Genomic DNA, 19,581 nt, shown 5'->3' with positions numbered 1-19,581 from the left:
GTTTTTTAAAATATTACAGACTAGTATTTAAGTAGAAAACAAATGAGACCTGTAGTCACAAATTAGGGAATACATGGAGGCTTTTATACAATAGTGGTGCTAATGCCAGTATATTACAGTAAAATATTATTACATTGAAAAATAACAGAAGATATTTTTTCTCCCACTTATTACCTTTCATTTCAATATTAAGAGAATTGAGATATCATATTGAATACTTAGAATCTATTTTCCCCCAAGTAACCCTCAAATTCCTCTAAGTCTTTACATCAATTCATTTATTCATCCAAATCTTTCCATCAATTAATTAACAAGCACTTACTATGTTCTAGACACTGGGGATACCACATTGAATAAAATAGTTCAGGAGCTTAAGTTTAAACTCTTTAAGGGGCATATAATCTCTAACTCTGCCCTCAAATCTAATTTATAATCATCTTTCTCCTAGACTCTCATAATAGCCTCCTACCTGACCCATTCTCTTTCCATTCTGCTCATCCCAGAGTCCCCATCTTTGTTTCAGGTCATATGCCCATGGGAGCCTGAATCTGTTTTTTCTCTGATACGTACATCAGTGATACATCAGTGTTACTTGAATTCTTCCAATGCCTCAAAGCCTGAATTGACTCTTATAAATGCCTTTGTTTTTCATTCAATGAAAGGTGAAAAAAAAAGTAGTGACTTTCTTAACAGATTCAACTAGTTACAGAATGCTGGCAATTAAAAGGAGATTTAGCAGTAGTTTAATTCATTGCTGTCATTTTACAGATGAAGACTTTGAAACTCATGATATAGCTATTTAGTGGCAAAACTGGATCTAGAGCTCAGTGTGCTTGGTCTTTTCATTATTATTAGTAGTAAACCAAACCAAACCAAAAACATTTTGTTTCACTTCAGCTCTTTTGATTGCAAAGAATGGAGACTTAGGCTATCCCAGGGAAGAGAGAATTATTTCAGTCCTCTCTACAGCATTAAGGGAAATCAGGGACCCATGGAATCTAAAAATGGTACTGTAATATGAGTTAGCCTCGCGGGGGCGGGCACTGATTCAAAGCAGCTCTGAGTATGTAGCAACATTAGTTTGTGGATCTTTTACTGTACTTTTCTATTAGCACTGCTACTCATCTCCTCTCTCTGAATCTGCCCTTTTGTGTTATCTGGCTTTTCCTCTGACAAAAAACTTTCTTTCCCAGCATAGTTCCTGCTTACTGTAAATTTTTTACTCATACTTTGGCTTTCTTCTCTTCCTCTTATCCTTTCTTGGTCAGTCTTTCTAGCTTCAGCTAAGTACCTGAATCAGTACTCCCTCCCTCCCTCCCTCCCTCCCTTCCTTCCTTCCTGTTGAACTTAATTTAAAAAAGAATTTGATTGGCCCAGCTTCACCCTGTTTAGGCAAAACTCTCCATTCCAAGCGGCCTCTGGCTACTGGCCAGACTTCATATTGGCTTCCCTTAGATTGAATGCCATCTCCTGGGGCTGAGGTGGAGTAGGAGGGAGCTCATGACTTTTTGGTGCTGCCTTTATATTAGAGTCTGTGGATGAGGAAGAATCTCTTCAGAGGGAGTTGTACATTCAGAGGATATTATGATCAACATAGCATGTCTAGTTCACTGTTATAAACTGCTTCAGGGAAAGTAAGCTAAAGAAGTTGTAGCACCACTGCATTCTGTTTCACCAGGGCTGGGGAGGGAAGAAACTCTGGTCAGAGAAACAGATAAGTGGCCAAAGAAAGGGAAGCATGTAGGTAGCTAGACTCAGCAGTACACAGAAATAAAAACAAGTAAGTAAATATATAAGCACAGTTTTTAATAAAAAAGAAAAGGAACTAGGCCCATGGCAGAGAGTTTCTCTACCTGTGTACCTCTCGCCCTGGCTCCTCATTTCTCATCTTCCTGACACTCTCTTAGGAACGCCATCCTTCTAGAGCTGCTGCCTCATCCAGGGGAGCCACCACCACTATCTTAGTGCTGAGGACATTTCTTATTTCCCATTATTAAAAGCTCTGTGGATATTTTACTTGTAGAATCTTGTGTAACATTTGGACAACTGAGAACAATGTATGTCTTCTATTTTGTAATTAGGCTGGTCTTTAGCTATCTTAAAAAATGTACAAACTCAGTGAAATTGTGGGTATATAAGATGCTGGTGGTAAATGTGTAACTTTAATAATACCATGATTTATGATATATAATCCCTTTTGTTGATTTGTCTTGGTTGTCTAAAATTAATGTTTGAACATTTGGTGAGAATGAGGACAGCCTGCATTTGAGTCTGAGACAAATATAGGCATATGAAGTAAATAGAAGGGCAGGTTGCTCAATTCTTGATAAATCTAACTGTCAAATTGACATGATTCCACCTTACTACCTACATGACTTTGGTCATATCATTTAATTTCTCAGTGCTCAGTTTTCTCATCTGTAAAAATGAAGAAGATACCTACTTCATAGGATTGCCATAGAATTAGGTGAGGTATTTGGAAGTGGCTGGTGCAATGTCTGGTACTTAGTGGCTCAGTGAAATTTCTTTGTGCCTTCGTTCCTTTTCCCCCCTCTTTTTTCCCCCTTCTTTCTCATGGCCACTTCTCTGATCTCTAATAGCCTGATCATGAAAGAACAGAGCTCCCAGAGGACAGGGCATTTCCTCTGCCCTCTTGCTTTTTCCTTCTGTTACTCCCTTGTTACAAATATGCTTACATATACAGATAACACAAACATTTTTGTCTCCAACTTGCCTTCTTACATTTCTGGTCTTCTCTCTGGTTCCCAAGAGACCTCTCTACTTAAACATTTACTTTTGTTTTAAGTTTATCACCTCAAAACCTGCTTAAATCATTTCCTTATTTTTCAAATAGGTACCTCTTCTAATTTCCCCATTGTCCCAAGAGTATCATTTCCTTCTCTAATTCATTAATCCAAGTTCATAAACCCTCTGTGATTAATCCTGAATGACTCTTTTTACTCTGTTACTCTATATCTTAAAACTCCGAAAACTTATCTTCAGTTTGCAGTACATTAATTTGAAGTTTCTGATATTTGTAAACTAACTATAATTTATTTCAGGTTTTTGAGGTTTGCTTAAAATCCTAAAAGGTTCTTTTAAAAAGGAACTTTTTCTTGTTCTTTTATATACACCAAAATCTAGTAAACAGCAGGTTGATTTCCTGATTGTTGATTAGAGCTGTACAAATATGCTCTGAAGTGTCCTTTATTTCTTTCTTCCTGTCCTTTCTTTTAGCTTCCTTTCTTTCACTCATAGAATATCTTTCTAGAGGATAAAAGTTATTATCTCTTTTATATCTTTGGGTGTTAATGATAGACATTAAGATTTGATTTTGGTTCTTATTTGGAAAATTTTTTGTTACTAATTTCTTTTTTTTATTGAGGTACGATTGATATATAACATTTGTTACTGATTTCTTAGACAGCTTTATAAAACCCTTTTGATGGACCTGTGAGCAGCCTCTTTTTATTCACTCATTCATAGAATGTTATGACAATGTTTTAGATTAGAGAAACTGCCTGGAAACTGCCTGAAACTGCCAGTTTTTCAATAATTACAAACAGATTATGCCTGAGGGCATTCTGTTTCAGCATTAATGAACTAAAACCAACTTTTAAAAAGCTTCAGAAAAACTTAGCAGATCCATTGCTAGATACCAGCCTTTTATAAAAGATGCTGTTTTTTAAAATTCAATACTATGTAACCATTTTAGTTGATAACAAATCATTCAAATAACACTCCAAATTAATTAAGAATTACTAATATGGATTTATTATTTAATAAAAATTAAATTTTTATTAAATTTAAAAGATTACATTTAATAAGAAATAGATTAGTAAGAATTACATTTGTATTAATGGGAAAACCAAAAGTTGGGGTGAAAGACAACTGTGGTTAGTTATTTGGCTCAAATGGGTTTACTTTTCATAGTATGTCTTCACCTTTACCCTTGCAGGGTCTCAAAGGACATCCAGGGCTCCCAGGACTCCGAGGTGAACAAGTAAGTATTCTTCCTTTATAAGACTTGCATCTTCTCCAGTGAAAAAGACACATGGTAGGGAACTCCACTGAGAGATTATTTTCCCCCATGAAACTCTTTCAATTTTTCTTAATGCTTTTTACTCTGTTTAGTATAGGAAAAACTTCTAATTTATTATCTATTAAATCTTGTGGGTTTTTTTTCATATCTTAGACTGACTTTCACGATCTGCCTAACATGCTCCAGAACAGCAGTCTTAAACTTCCGTTGTTCATAAACCACTGTGAGAATCTCATAAATGCTGTGTATCCTGTCCCCGGATTATCCATGCATGCATGTGCACACACGCATATGCACACACACATATGCACTGATTTTTCTGTACGCTTCAGGGGCTTTCCTGTTCTCCGAAGTCTATCCACAGCTGTTAGTTCCCTACCCTTGCATGAAGGAATGCAAATAAATTTTAATAACAATCCAAACTAGAATGGGACATCTGCTGTTTGTTGTCTATTCTACACATACACACATATGTAAAAGTCAAAATAGTTTGGGAACTATTTAGTTTTTGATCATGTTATTCCTTCTCTCTCCCACCATAAAATAATGTATCATTATGTCATAGGAAGAAATAAAGTCATATCTCTTGTTTTCAATACAATATATACTAGGCCAGTATGAATAAATCAGTGAAAAGGGTAGGAGATTAGGTACTAACTAAGGTGACAAATCGTTATTGGAGATTTAGCAAAGAGCCTCAGGAAGCCCTAAAGGGAGCTCCAGAAAGAAAAGTGATGGATTATCCCTGAGGGAAAGATAAATGAAGAAATAAAGCCAGTTTTCTCTTTTATTCATTGTAAGAGGGACAATACACTCTACTCAGTCCCTGAGGCACAATTTTTCAAGATTGCTAATTACTAGACATGGCAAGCGATATATGTATCTGTAGCAAGTAAAATCTCAGTTTCCTGAAGATCAAATGAGTGCTGAAAAGCATTTGAGCATTTATGGGAAAAAAAAATCAGAAGGGCAGGAGGGATTAGTTCCTGGGGAGGAAAAATAAATCCCTAGAATACTGCTTTGGCAGAAATTCTGTGTAGATTTCAATGAAGAAAACCTGACACATCACAAGTAAGTGAAAAATTGACCATTTGTCAGTACTGACCAGTTTACTCGCAACTGTTCTATAACCTAATTTTGTTAGTATACATGTCATTGTTCTGCGGGTGGTATGCTTTTGAGAAGAGTCTGAAATCAGTTTTAAAGGTTGGAAAATGTATTATTGGAATCAGTTCTTTCTATTTTATTTATTTCCAGAAGAAAAAAGACAAAATTGGTGATAACTGTGAGGGACAACTAAAATCATTTTGCATTTTAACTGTGGAAACACTGTGGACATTAAGAGGAGCGTAACTAATTAGCTAGGAGACATTCCCTTCTGGAAAATTTGTAAATATCTCTAAACTGGCCAGCAAACACTTAGGAAAGTAATTATACCATCTGGGCAAGCTCTAGTAATAAGAGCTGTCATTTACGGAGTCTTTATTAGTTGCCAAACTGTACTACTGTTAACTGGAACTTCAAGTAGTATAATTATTTATTTAATATTTCCATATGTTCACTCATTTAATACTCTACAACACTAAGAATTATTGCAGTTACACCTGCTTTTAAATATATTTTTACACATTGTTCTCTTCTCTCTACACAATAATCCTGTGACCTAGATATTATTATTGTATTTTACTAATGAAAAAAACTGAGATAGGGAGGACCCATGCTGGCAGTGCTGGGACTCAGTGAAGTCTGACTGACTCAGAGCACGTGCTTTAATTCTTAGAGTGAGAAGTGGGATTGAGGCAGGTTTATTATTCCTGATTTTTCCAGGGGTAGAGATATAACTTTGTGTCCGAATTCCTCCATTCGATCTACAGATTTAAGTGAGCCATTTTTTAAATGCAGAGTGAATTGAGGTATAGTGTTTGTTTTGAGTTTCTTTTGAGCTCTGGTTGTCCAAGTGATTTTAGGGTGTGGTTGGCTTAGAATATGTTTGTGCCACATAAGACTGCTGAAAGCTTACTTGTTGACTTTGTTTACTGCTATTCCAGTAGAGCAGGATTTAGTCATCCAGTGTTGTCCTTTTGTGTATTTCTCTGTGCAGCTGGAATGTGTTATATCTCTACATGTTGTCTTAACATCCTCTATGAAAATCCGTTCAAAATCAGATTTCATTTATGTCTTATAACAGATTGCTTTTTTTTTTTTTTTTTTTCAGATTGCTTTTTAATTGAGGTCAGTTAACCTAAGTTGGCTAGGAAACTAATGAAAGGGATGGTGATTGGCATTAGCCAGAACGTACAGAGTAAAAACAGCCTTTTAAATTTATTTCAGTCTTTTCTATTGGCATACCCAAGTATAAGGTTTTGTGGATGTCTGGATATAGGCCTGTGTGTTTTAGAATTGGATGGGGAACAAAGGAAGCAGTTGTAAATAGACTGAAGCAAGTCTCATAATTAGAGGGCTTTCCTTAGAGTACTACTTTAAGTTACTTGCACTTCAAACCTATACTAGGGAGGCAGCCTTGAATGGTGGTCTCTGGAGTTAGACTTGCTGATTTAAATTCTGGCTTTCTACTTACTAGCTGAGTGACTTCCCACTGGTGACAAACACTTCATGTCTTATTTTTCGCATCTGTAAAATAGGGATAATGGTATCTACCTTATAGGGTTTGAGCAGATTAAATAAGATAATACATATAAAATTCTTGAAATAGTGCCTGGTACATGATAGGTGCTCAATAAATGCTGTTATAGGAATAAAATATGTATTATATATAATATTAATAAGGTAATATCTAGTACATAATTATGGTTTCTGAAATTTATAGGGTATAATCTCTCTACATGTAGAAGAAAATTTTTTGTACTTCTCAGAAGGCAACTGTTTATTCACATTCTGTTAAGTTCGTTGCCATATATATGTATAGATGTCTGTATGTATATGTATATATGTATGTATGTGTACACATGTATATATATGTGTGTTTGTGCATACACACACGTGACAACTTTTGTCAGATTGTCTGGGTTCACATCTAGGCTCTGCTACTTACTCACTGTGCCATCTTGGGCAGGTTTCGTAACTTCTCTGTATCTTTGTTTCTTCAAATGTAAAATGGAGAAAATAGTATCTATCTCATAGATGTAAAGTAGACGTAAAGTGCGTGGCATAGGATTGGCACTTAAAAAAGTGCTAAGTAAATGGTAATTGTTGGAACAAGGGAAGGAAGTGGGAGACAACAGGGAGAAATGAGAGAAAACAAAACTGAGAGGTGGATTCTGAGAAAAGTGGAGAGAAGGACAAATTAGGAGCCTACAAGTCTAATGGAATGGGAGGCCAAAAACTTTCCACTGTGATGCTCCATTTGCCTTTTTCTTGGTCTGTTTTTTTCTCTAGATTTTCCAAATTTTAGGAATTTCTAAGTATTTCTATCGTTAAACCGGAGGTAACACTCTTCTGTATACTTCAGATCAGAGGGGCAAAAGAGCTAGTGTCTTTTATGATCTCTTTTCCAAACAACAAACAGGAAATGAATTTTACATAATAAAGAATCTATGAAATTTATCACTGCTGTCACCATTTGTGGTTAAGTAAAGACAGCTCAACACATATTCTTCTGGCATTTCCTTGGTTCACAAATTATTTAACAGACCTAAACTTTGAATAAACTGAATGAATGAATGAATCATATATCAATGGAAGAAAGTAACAGCGAATGGAGGTATTTCTTTTCACTTTTCCACGCAGTTCTGCAGCAAGTTTCCTTTCTTATGCCTTTGAGTCTCCATATATCAGCCTTCCTTGGGCAAACCTTGTTTTAAATCAGGCATACAAAGTTGTCAGTGCAAAATGAATTTCCCATCCAAAGTTGCTATGTGAATTTTTAGATAGACCTATGTCATGATACAGATATTTACCACTTAATATCCATTTACTTATCTTCTGGAGCTCATGCTCCGATAGTTAAGGAGAGTTGCAGGATGCCTGAGACAAGGAGTTCAATCCATAAAGATACTGGTTATTATGAAATGTACCAAATCTTTCTCTAATATGTTTTTTAAAAGTTATATATCACTGGATTTTCCCACCCTAGATTTATCATTACTAATAATCAATGTCTCATTTAGGTCCCTAATCTAATAGTTGTGTTTATTTTTATTTAGCAATTTTATCTCATTTTCATTTTAAATAGATGACTTCAGTCAGATAAGCAATGTGTAGGACCCTTAGAATTTTTATATGGAAAAAATATTCTTTCCAAACTTGGGTATTATGAATGCACCAATTTTGTTTCCTTGGGTTTCTTTTGACTTTGTTGTATTCTTTTATTATTTTTCATTTTAGGGAATTCCAGGATTCACTGGTAATATTGGTTCACGTGGTTACCCTGGCAGGCAGGTGAGGTAACTATATTTAAACTTCTCTTTTTATGTTCCTCTTGGTTAATACATTGTATGTTCTGATTTCAAGAGTTAATGTTCAAATGATAATTGGTTTACTTTTATTAAATAATGAATTACTCATAGCAAAATAATTCCAAAAATTCTAATATCAAAATTGTAAAAGTCCTTCAAAAATTTTACTGCAGAAAATTTTGCTTAAAATGGGAGTAGGATTTTTAAACAGGTTTGATGTGAGTAATATACAATGGAACCTTCTAAGTTAAAATGCCCACTGGGCTAATAAAATGTTAAAACAGCCCTGCTACTGATTTTACAGTACTGCCACTGACTAAAACGAAGTGATGGTACAAGTTAAGACTCTATATGATAAGCAACATTTTTTAATAATACAACTATAAACACTTGGGACACAGTTGGCAGCGCTACACATACCACTATCTGAATACTTTTATCTGAACTGGATTCAAGTCTTTGTATACTGTTGTGAAAATTCATTCTAATCATTTCATATTTATTTCCCTCCAATTTCTAACTTTCTCTAGCTACTTCATATAGATTAATAAGAGAACAAATGTTCTTTCTTAGGCTTTCATGAATTGATTACTTACTCTTGAAATTAATTATTCATTTAGCATACTAGAAAACTACATTTATATAAAATATCTTTATATTTTTTGTATACTTTTTATACTTTTTATAGATCTGTAACGTATTTTAGATAAGTTAATTAGAAGTGTTTTAAAAGAACACAGTTTGCCAATAAGAAATAACTTAAAAAATAATTTTTGTTACTGACAATGTGTTAATCTACTTTATTTAGATATCTAAAATATACTCGTGTATAGATTATATACAGTGCCTCTTTTGGTTCTGAAATTCTAAAATTCCTTGAATGTATATAGTCTTCATTAAGTATACAGAGTTCTGAAGTTTATACTTGTGAAAATGATACCTTTTATATGCCCTTTTTATTAATCTATTTATCTACAACTCTTTAAAAAGTACTGTAGTATGATGATGATGCCTTTTATTCACACTAGGGTTTAGCTGGACCAGAAGGTAATCCAGGACCTAAAGGTGTACGAGTAAGTAAGCATTTTCATCATTTTGTTAAGTATGCTTGCATATGAGTAGAATGAAGTGTACAAAATATGTATTTTCACACTTCCATAGAAACTTTGAATGTAATGCAGGTTTAGCCTGGAAAGAAACACACTTATTAAATAGATATTTTTACTGTTAAGGCCATAGAGAGCAGTCTTATGGTGGTAGGTTTTACATCATTCTTTGATAGCTCCTACATCTACATCATTTATTTTGCTAGCTCCTAGCAAAACGTCTGGTATGTTGAAAATATGCTCTTTAAGCATTTGTAGTATTATTTATGTGTGGACGTATATAGACCTAAGAAATAATGATGAAAGGAATATGAAGAGGCAAAAAATTCGCACTCAAGGCTGAGATAATAATACAAAAGCTATGGAGTAAAGAAATATCTGCAGAGAAAGAAATGGGCTTATCATATTCAAGCATATACCATTGCACTTCCAACCGTTAAAGAAGTTGTTAGCCACTTTTAATCATTAAGGGAATAAAACAAAAAAAATTACTGTGATGTGTTATGTAGTGTGCCACAAATTAAAATCAAAGCTGGTTCTAGGAAAAATTAGTAAACTAAAATTTTCGTTTTTAAAATTCTCTATTTCTTTTTTTTTTCATTAATTAATTAATTTATTTATTTTTGGCTGTGTTGGATCTCCGTTTCTGTGCGAGGGCTTTCTCTAGTTGCGGCGAGCGGGGGCCACTCTTCATCGCGGTGCGCGGGCCTCTCACTATCGCGGCCTCTCTTGCTGCCAAGCACAGGCTCCAGATGCGCAGGCTCAGTAGTTGTGGCTCACGGGCCCAGCTGCTCCACGGCATGTGGGACCTTCCCAGACCAGGGCTCGACCCCGTGTCCCCTGCATTGGCAAGCGGATTCTCAACCACTGCACCACCAAGGAAGCCCAAAATTCTCTATTTTTAATAGCCAGTTATTTTCCGGAATCTGCATCTGCCTTATATTATCTAAAATACCTTTTTGAAATAAGGAAAACAAAAAGTATTTAGACAGTATGTACTATAATGATGCCTTAATTTTTAAAAAATTCTTAAACATTTTCAAATACTTCATATTTCTTTTGCTATCAATCCTATGAAGTAGCAGAACACGTGTATTGTCTCCATCTTACAGATGAGAAAACAGTAATCTATGGAACTGACATGATTTGACAAAGTCATAGCAGAACTCAGACCAGCGTTTTCTCACCTTCAGCTCTGTACTGTTTTACTATCCCATGCTGTCTCCACCCTTGAATTAAGTGAAAATATAATGGGGAAAAGTCATGTATTCTTTATTGGAAACTGCACCGAAAGCACATATTGACTTGGATTTGGAAAGCAAGAAGAGATTAGTGGACAAAGAACATGGGCTTTGGAGTTAGACAAGGACCACTTCTTTTTTTTTTTTTCTTAACCCCTTGTTTACTAGCTTTGTGACCTTAGATGTCATTCAACCCTTCTGTGCCTCATTTTTCTTACCTTATTAAAAGGTGATAATGAAACCTACCTTTAGGTGGTTATGAGAACTACCTGAGCTTAATTAATATTCTTAAGGCACAGTGCCTAGCACATGGCATGCACTTTCTATGCAGATTTTATCATTATTATTGGAATTTGGGAGTTTCTTCTGCATGTGAGCTAAACTCCTAGACCTGTTACTTGGCACTGTGCAGTTTTCTCTTACTACATTTTCTCATCTTGCTTCAGTGATTCCTATAACTTTTCTAATTCTTCTTTATATCATTTTTGTACTATATTATACATCCTTTTGTTGCTTTTTTCCCCATTTGTACTGAAAATTATAGTGTAGGTTGTAACCCTTTTTAAGTTTTTTTTAGGTTTTGATGGCCAACTTCATAAAAGCATTAAAAGAAAACAAATCTAATCCTTTTCTGACTAATTTAATTGATTTAACCTTTAATTTTCCTTTGGGGGTGAGGGAAGAGTCAGAAGAGTCACTTCTCTAGGTTTCATATTCACGAAGAGTGTCAAATGTAGACTTTAGACATTAACTCCAAATAGGGTTAAAAAGACAAAAATCATAAAATCACACTGACAGGATTATGTTTTTCATTTAATTTGGGTCCTGTTACTGGACTATACCACATGCTATACAATATGAATTAATATTTTTATAAATCATGATAAATTACCTTTTGACTGGCATCATTGTTTGACTGCATTTTTTGGTGTTAAGATAATTATTTAAAAAATGTAAATGTTTAAAATAAATCATTTTGTAACCCTCCTTTTGTATTTCTTTGTGTAATAAGGTGCTAGGTGGCTCAAAAAGTAGAAGTATGTAGGCCTCCCCCAACCTTTTAGTGGCCCTGCTGGTGACACAAAATTGCCTCTACCTGGATATACAACCTTCAATCCAAAAAAGCAAAAGCATATGTGTTTTTTGTTTAATTTTTTAATTTTTTGGCTGTATGGCATGTGGGATCTTACTTCCCCGACCAGGGATCAAACCCGCGTCCACTGCATTGGAAGCGTGGAGTCTTAACTGCTGGACCGCCAAGGAAGTCCCTTATTATTTTTTATGTTCCTTGTTTCATTACACTAAATTCCAGTTTACATTACATTACACTAAACTCCAATTTAGTGGTAGTGTTTTGAGAATGACCACAACCCCATATGATTTCTTTTGTGGATGCTGCTGACATTTTATTTCTGTTAGAATCAGCATAATAATTCTCAAGAAACCTTTATGAAACACCTACATAATTATGCATAGCATTGTTCCCTTTAAAATCTTTACTTGTAAAATGTTGTGCTGGTACTCTGTGCAGACTTTGTTGAGTAGAGGTCTGACTTTTTAGCTCCTGAGTTTTCAGTTGAGTATTTAGTTTACTGAGAAGTGTACATCAGTTAGGGTGTTTGTTCTTTTTATTTATAAGCAAAACTCCAGTTGTGTATATTAAAACAAAAGTTAACTGTTTCTAAACTTAAGGCCACCTGTAGGTTATATTTCTGAAAGTACATGTAGCTTGTCATCATAATCGTAAACGTTTTGGTATCAGAAATACTTTTGGATGCTTCATTTTAAAAGAAACCTTCCCCATCCTTCAGATGCTTGGCTTTCAAGCAAACAAATTATAGATGTTTTATCATTGAAGTTAATTAGAAGGAAACTATTTTTTCTCTTTTATTTTATTTTTTGCTTATTCATTCATACACTCTGTAGAACATAGGAATTTTAAAGGTGTTTTTCCTTGTCAAAGAAAAGTGCTCGTCTTACTATGGCAACATCCAACTAGCTTTCACCCTCAGGAACTAAATGCTTCCCATGGTTCTTATTCCAGGAAACTTAGAAATGTTTCCTGAGACACTTACTTTTAAAAAAAATATTGTGGTAATACATATTTAATATAAAATTCGCCATTTTAATTATTTTTAAATGTAAGTTCACTGGTGTCATAGGCTGTTATAATAAAAATGACCATAGACTGGGTGACTTAAACAACAAACATTTATATGTCACAGTTCTTCAGTCTGGGAAGGCAGATCCAGTGTTTCATGAGGGCCCACCTCATGGCTTGTAGAGTGCTGCCTTCTTGCTGTATCCTTATGTGGCAGAGAGAGCAATCATATTTCTTTCATATCTCATTTTAGAAGGGCAGTAATCCCATTCATGAGGACTCTACTCTCATGATCTAATTCCCTCCCAAAGGTCCCACCTCCAAATACCATCGTATTGGGGATTAGGCTTCAATGTATGAATTTTGAGGGGCATAAACATTCAGTCCATAGCGGGAGGCAATAAGTACATTCACATTGCGGTGCGGCCATCACCACCATCCACCTCCAGAACTTTTTCATCTTCCCAAACTGAAATTTTATATCTATTGAACAGTAACTCCCCATTCTCCCTTCCCCCCAGCTGCTGGCAACCATTCAACTTTCTGTCTATGAGTTTGACTACTCTATGTACTTCATTTAAATGGAATCATATAATATCTATCCTTTTATGACTGGCTTATTTCACTTAGCATGATTGTCTTTGAGATTCATCCACCTTGTGGCATGCGTCAAGATATCCTTACTTTTTCAGGCTGAATAATATTCCATTGTATGTATATGCCACATTTGTTTGTCTTTTCATCTGTTGAACATTTGGGTTGCTTCCACCTTTTGGCTATTGTGCATAATGCTGTTCTAGGTGTACAAATGACATCTACTTTTTTAAAACCTGAGTTCTTTCTTAATGTATACTATTATGGAAAAATTTACTCTGAAAAGTCACCTATTCTCTAAGTCAAAATAAGTAGACTTTATTTCGAATTTAGTCAAAATGGCCTCCTGTATCTCTTCTTCAAATTCTTTTACACCTTGGGTTTCTGCTGTGTTCATAAAACCATTTTTCTTCTCCCGTCTCCATCCATTTAAGCCTCTCAGTGGTTCAGGGAAATTTCTCTTTGTTTCCCCCTAAGAGCTCTATTCTACCCTTAAGGCTTCTGACCCATCTGCCCTTCAAATCTAAGCTAACTTTTATTTATTTATTTATTTTTGGCTGTGTTGGGTCTTCGTTTCTGTGCGAGGGCTTTCTCCAGTTGCGGCAAGCGGGGGCCACTCTTCATCGCAGTGTGCGGGCCTCTCACCATCGCGGCCTCTCTTGTTGTGGAGAACAGGCTCCAGACGCGCAGGCTCAGTAATTGTGGCTCACGGGCCCAGTTGCTCCGTGGCATGTGGGATCTTCCCAGACCAGGGCTCGAACCCGTGTCCCCTGCATTAGCAGGCAGATTCTCAACCACTGTGCCACCAGGGAAGCCCCTGCCCTTCAAATCTTATATCACTCTGTGAGCTCTTTCTATGAGTCCCACATCTCCAATTCCTTGCCAAGATAATTAAATTTGAATGCCTCCTCATCACCACAATCTCAAAATGACTAACAGAACTCATCCTCTTTCTACTAAACTATTAGCTTTCCTATTTGTTTTCCATATTTCTATCAGTGGTTACCATTTGCTTATCAGTCCAATATAAACCTTAGAATCATCTTTGCCTCAATCCTATAGATAGATACAAAGACCAGTTGAACCACTGTAATCCAAATGAATTCTATAAACTGCAAAGTTGATTATATCAAAACTCTGTCTAAATTGTTTTTGATGACTCAGTATAAATCCCAAACTTTCCGTCATCACATAAAAGACTTTTCATGATGTAGCCACTGTTGCCTTCCCAACCCCCGCTCTTGCCTACCAATCACACAGAACTATTTGCAATTCTATGAAAATGCCATGTCATTTTATTTTAATTGATTGATTGATGACACATTGTTAGCCCTGCATAAAATGCCTTTCCTTTCCTTCAAGACTCAGCTTAAATGTTGCCTCCTCTGTAAAACTTTCCTAAATCTTCCCTCTAGGCAAAGTTGGTCATTCTGCCTTCAAAGCTTCTATATCTTGTATTTATCACATCACATATCACATAATCATGTCACAATTATCTTATGATATTACAATTATTTGTGTGACTCTTTTTCCTAATAAACTATGAACTTCTTGAGGGCACTGATTTTCATATTCATTTTTATAATTCCAATTCTTGGCACACAGTGGGCACTAAAATGATGTTTTGTGAATGAGTGATCCAGACTCATATTCCTTCAAATTTGGACCATTGAAACAGCATTCAAACACATTTTCCTACATTCAGTGTTTCCTGTCTGGGGTGTATTCTGTATCCTGTCCACAGATTAATATTTTAGAAAAACAGCTTAACATCAGGGCACTACCACACTCCCCCAAAGTCCAGTAGCTTCTTATCTGAACTATAAAGTCTAAAATTCTTTGTCTGAAATTTAAGACTCTCCTTAATCTATTCTCTAAACTACTGTACACTTTATTTATTAAATTGATGAAACAGGTTATTATTTGCCACAGGTGAGATCTAACTAAAGTATGGTAGTATAAAGTAGCTTGCATCGTTATTTTACCCCTTGTTTCTCAGACCTATTGGAATCTCCCTGAGGGCACAATGGGTCTGCTTCTCTCCAAAGCATCTCACATGTAAGAAACTGTCAGTTAACCGTTTACAAACGCTCCCGGAGTCCTCTCTATCTTATCTCTGCTTACTGTAGTGCTGGTTGGAGTGTTCTTTCTCCATCCTCTGCTTATCAAGACTTTATCTACTCCACAGGCCTACCTCAGGTGCCAGTCTCCTTTGAAACCTCCTCTGACTGCTTTTACCTCCTGCCACATTGGAATGAATCTCTTCCTCCTCCATACTTCTGTTTCTTGGATACCTCCATTCTGCCTTACATTTTAGTTAATTGTATATCTGTGTCTTCTGCCCTTTGTGATATTCAATGTAGAAAAGAATTTGGGCTTGTTGATTTTTATTAGCCACCATGCCTTAAGTTACATTTCCTACTTTTTTTTTTTAATGAAAAGATTGAACTGTAATTTCTAGAAGAAAAGACACAAGATTATTCAAACTGTTATGCCTTATAATTTCATATTACTAGGAATAAATTTTAAGTATCTCTATTTAGAATTATTTACAGGGTGAATATTTAAGTGAGATAATACAAAGATTATTTGCTTACTTTAAGGGTTTCATTGGCTCTCCTGGAGAAGTAGGACAACTGGGACCTGAAGGAGAAAGAGTAAGTCTGTTTCCTTCAAATATTATTTCTAACGTGATATACTTAGGGTAAAGTATAACAGGGCTCATAAACCCAGATGTCAGGCAGTGAAACAAGCCAGCTTTAAGGAAAGTCACCTACCAGAAATATAATTAAACTCTCTTAAATTTTACTGAATTGTGTTTTAGGTAAGCGAGGTGATATAAATATTTATGGTTAGCAACTTTAAATTTAACTTTTAAAAAACACAAATTGGTATTATCTAATTATGGAGATTTTATTTTGTAATTGATCTTTGATTTGAGTATAAACTCTTGGCAGGGTTTGTATTTTACAATGTAATGTGTAATAAATCAACTTCAAAAGATATATTTTTTTGTTTAATTTAATAGTGGAAGATAGCTGTTCATAAATGTAGGTACTTGTGAATAAAGTAGAATCTTTGCCAAATGGTTTGTTCTACTTATAAAAGTTAACCAAGATACATACAGAGTTCTGGCATTCCAACTTCGTCATATCTAGTTTTCAGTGCCATATGCAGTTCAGTGATTTCTAGCTGCATTTCTTCATCTACACTGTCAATATTAATTAAAAACAAGTAGAATAAACAATATTAGCATATTCTCAGGTTTGAAAACAATCATATTCAGAATTTAGCATTTAACTCTATTATTATACAAGTGCTGTTCAGGCAAAATTTTTTTCATATCTGGAAACTGATTTTTGCAAATGAAAATAAATCAGATTATTCTTTGCTAGATAAATCACATTTTCTTGTAGTTACTTGTGAATGCCTCCACAGAGAAGAAACATTCAGAGTTTACATGTGCTGTAATGACAATCAAAATGTTTAGTTGACTTTGGTGATAAGAGGTGAAGATATTCCTGTGGTGAGCGCACAGGTCATTTCTTTCACTTGCAAACGATATCTTCAGTGTGATCCTACAGCTAAGCCACTTAACTGCTATGTAACACAGCAGACTTGCAGATGATGTTTCCAATCTATCATGCAAAGAATTGAACTGCTTCTTATAGACCCAAAGGAGTATATATAGTTTACATTGTTAATTACTGTACTGCTTATGATACAATCCTTCCCTGACCTGTTGGAATGAAGTTATTTCTAGTAATTGATGTAATAAATAAACGAAAGTTATATGTCCTTGCAAAATGTCATCATCTTGAATTCAAGGATCCCTGTGACACTATCAATAGGCACAATGCCTATAATCACACTCAGTAATTTCGACTAGCTTATATGAATATATCAAGACTGTCTCAAATAAAATATAAGACCCTTTTGTGATATTCTGCCTATTATAGGTACCATGTCCTAATATTATTAGGCTACTTCAAAATTCTCACTAAAACCATGAATGGTATAGCTAACTGGGTGTTGTTATTATGTTATGAAATATTTCAGTAGAGAAAAGCCAAAGAAAATAATGTTCTAATCACTCCTGAAAACAAACGGGAAGAAAAAGTTCTTTCTGGAAGTCAATAATATACACATGCATGTATATATGAAAAAGTTCTTATATAATTCTATCTGTACTATCCTTAGGTTTTCTGCTGAGATTTACTGAAGCTACTAAAGTTTTAGAAAATAATTATTTTTCTTAAATGCTTGGCTACATTATGTAAAGATGTGTGAAATCCTCATGAAATGAGTCATATTGCTCATCTTTGAACTCTTTTTTCAATAGAGAATATTAGATGAATATTTATTAAGCAGTGTTGAATTAAAGTAAATGGATTACTTCAACCATTGATATCTGCTAACTTGTCTGTATATACAAAAATCCCAAGCTACATGGTTCTGACATATTTCTTAGTCCCTAAGGCTTCTAAAAGTGATTATAAGTCTCAAGGGATTTTATCAGTTAGTACGCTTTGGACTGCAAGTGACAGAAGATCCCATTTCAAACTGGCTTCAAAATGAGGAAATTTAAAATAAATGATGATAATGATAACAGCAAATGATTTATCGAATGTTTACATATACATGCAAGGCGCTGTGCAAATAGTACATACGAATTAGCTCCTTTAATCTCACGACACCCAGTGAGATAGGTAGTATTATTTTTCTCACTATAGATGAAGAAAATGAGGCATACAGAGACACACACATACCTAAGACTATATATAGGTAATAAGAGCAGAGCCAGGATTTGAACATAGATATTCTGGCTCCAAAGACTGAGTACTTAAGTACTATGCCCGATGGCTGCTTCTTATGACCAGAAACCCATAGGTTAGGTGGGATCTAGGCACAATATGATCCTGAGCACAGTGATATCATTATCCTTCTCTCTGCTTTGCCTTGACTAACGCTGGCTTTATCCTAAGGCTGGTTTCTCATATGATTGCAAGATTCCCAGTGCAAGGGCTAAATATGCCTTTGTTTATGTCCAGCCAGAGAGACAGACAGAGAGGAGGTAATTGTCTGTTGGGTACAGAAAATAAGACTTCCTTTGTCTGGTTGTACCAACTTTGGTTGCATGCCACCTCTGGACAAATAACTATCACCAGAGGAATGGCGGGATCCCATTTGGAAATACAGATGGGATGGATTTCTGAATAAAATCAGGATTTTTGTTATGAAGAAGAAAAGGGGCCGCTTGAATTAAATTAATACATTGAAGCTTTTCTGAATATCACACCAGTTTAAAGGATAACTTATTTTTCTCTTTGGCATACTTCATAAACTGATGGTTGAGAAAAAATAACTCATTAATTGATTCAACAAATATTTACTTTTTTGAAGTATAGTTGATTTACAATATTATATTACTTTTAGGTATACAGCATCTTGATTCAGTATTTTAATAGATTATACTCCATTAAAGGTTATTAAAAAATAATGGCTATATAATTCCCTGTGCTGTAGAATATATATCCCTGTTGCTTATCTATTTTAAACATAGTAATTTGTATCTCTTAATCCCATACCCCTATCTTGCCCCTCAATCCTTCCCTCTCCCCACTGATAACCACTAGTTTGTTTTCTGTATCTGTGAGTCTGTTTCCGTTTTGCTATATACATTTGTGTGTTTCATTTTTTAGATTCCACATATAAGTGGAATTATCACACAGTATTTGTCTTTCTCTGACTTACTTCACTAAGCATAATATTCTCTTTTAGAGAGAATATTCTCTTTTTAGATCCATCCACATTGGTGCAAATGGCAGAATTTCATTTTTTATGGGCATATAATATTCCATTGTGTGTATGTGTATATGCGTGTGTGTGTGTATACACACGCACATATATACATATGTGTGTGTGTATATATATACACACGTATGGATATATTTGTCCATTCATCTGTTGATGGACACTAGGGTTGCTTTCCATATCTTGGCTACTGTAAATAGTGCTGCTATGAACATCAGGGTGCCTGAGTCTTTTCGAATTAGTGTTTTCATTTTTCCCAGATATTTAC

At 35.0% G+C, this 19,581-nt stretch overlaps 1 protein-coding gene across 4 annotated transcripts in view; it reads left to right on the top strand.

The window, feature by feature from the left end:
• Positions 1-19,581, top strand: part of COL24A1 (collagen type XXIV alpha 1 chain) — a 389,925-nt gene that overhangs the window by 67,981 nt on the left and 302,363 nt on the right. For all 4 annotated transcript variants that reach the window (XM_059925489.1, XM_059925499.1, XM_059925479.1 and 1 more), the window contains exons 9-12: positions 3,959-4,003; positions 8,387-8,440; positions 9,486-9,530; positions 16,103-16,156. In XM_059925489.1, coding sequence (XP_059781472.1) covers positions 3,959-4,003; positions 8,387-8,440; positions 9,486-9,530; positions 16,103-16,156 — 198 coding nt within the window. The remainder of the gene's footprint in view (positions 1-3,958; positions 4,004-8,386; positions 8,441-9,485; positions 9,531-16,102; positions 16,157-19,581) is intronic.

The sequence above is a fragment of the Balaenoptera ricei genome, chromosome 1 (genome assembly GCF_028023285.1).
Source record: "Balaenoptera ricei isolate mBalRic1 chromosome 1, mBalRic1.hap2, whole genome shotgun sequence".
NCBI classification, from domain to species: Eukaryota; Metazoa; Chordata; class Mammalia; order Artiodactyla; family Balaenopteridae; genus Balaenoptera; species Balaenoptera ricei.
The sequence above is the reverse complement of the archived record's forward strand: the minus strand, read 5'-3'. Positions and strand labels throughout refer to the sequence as shown.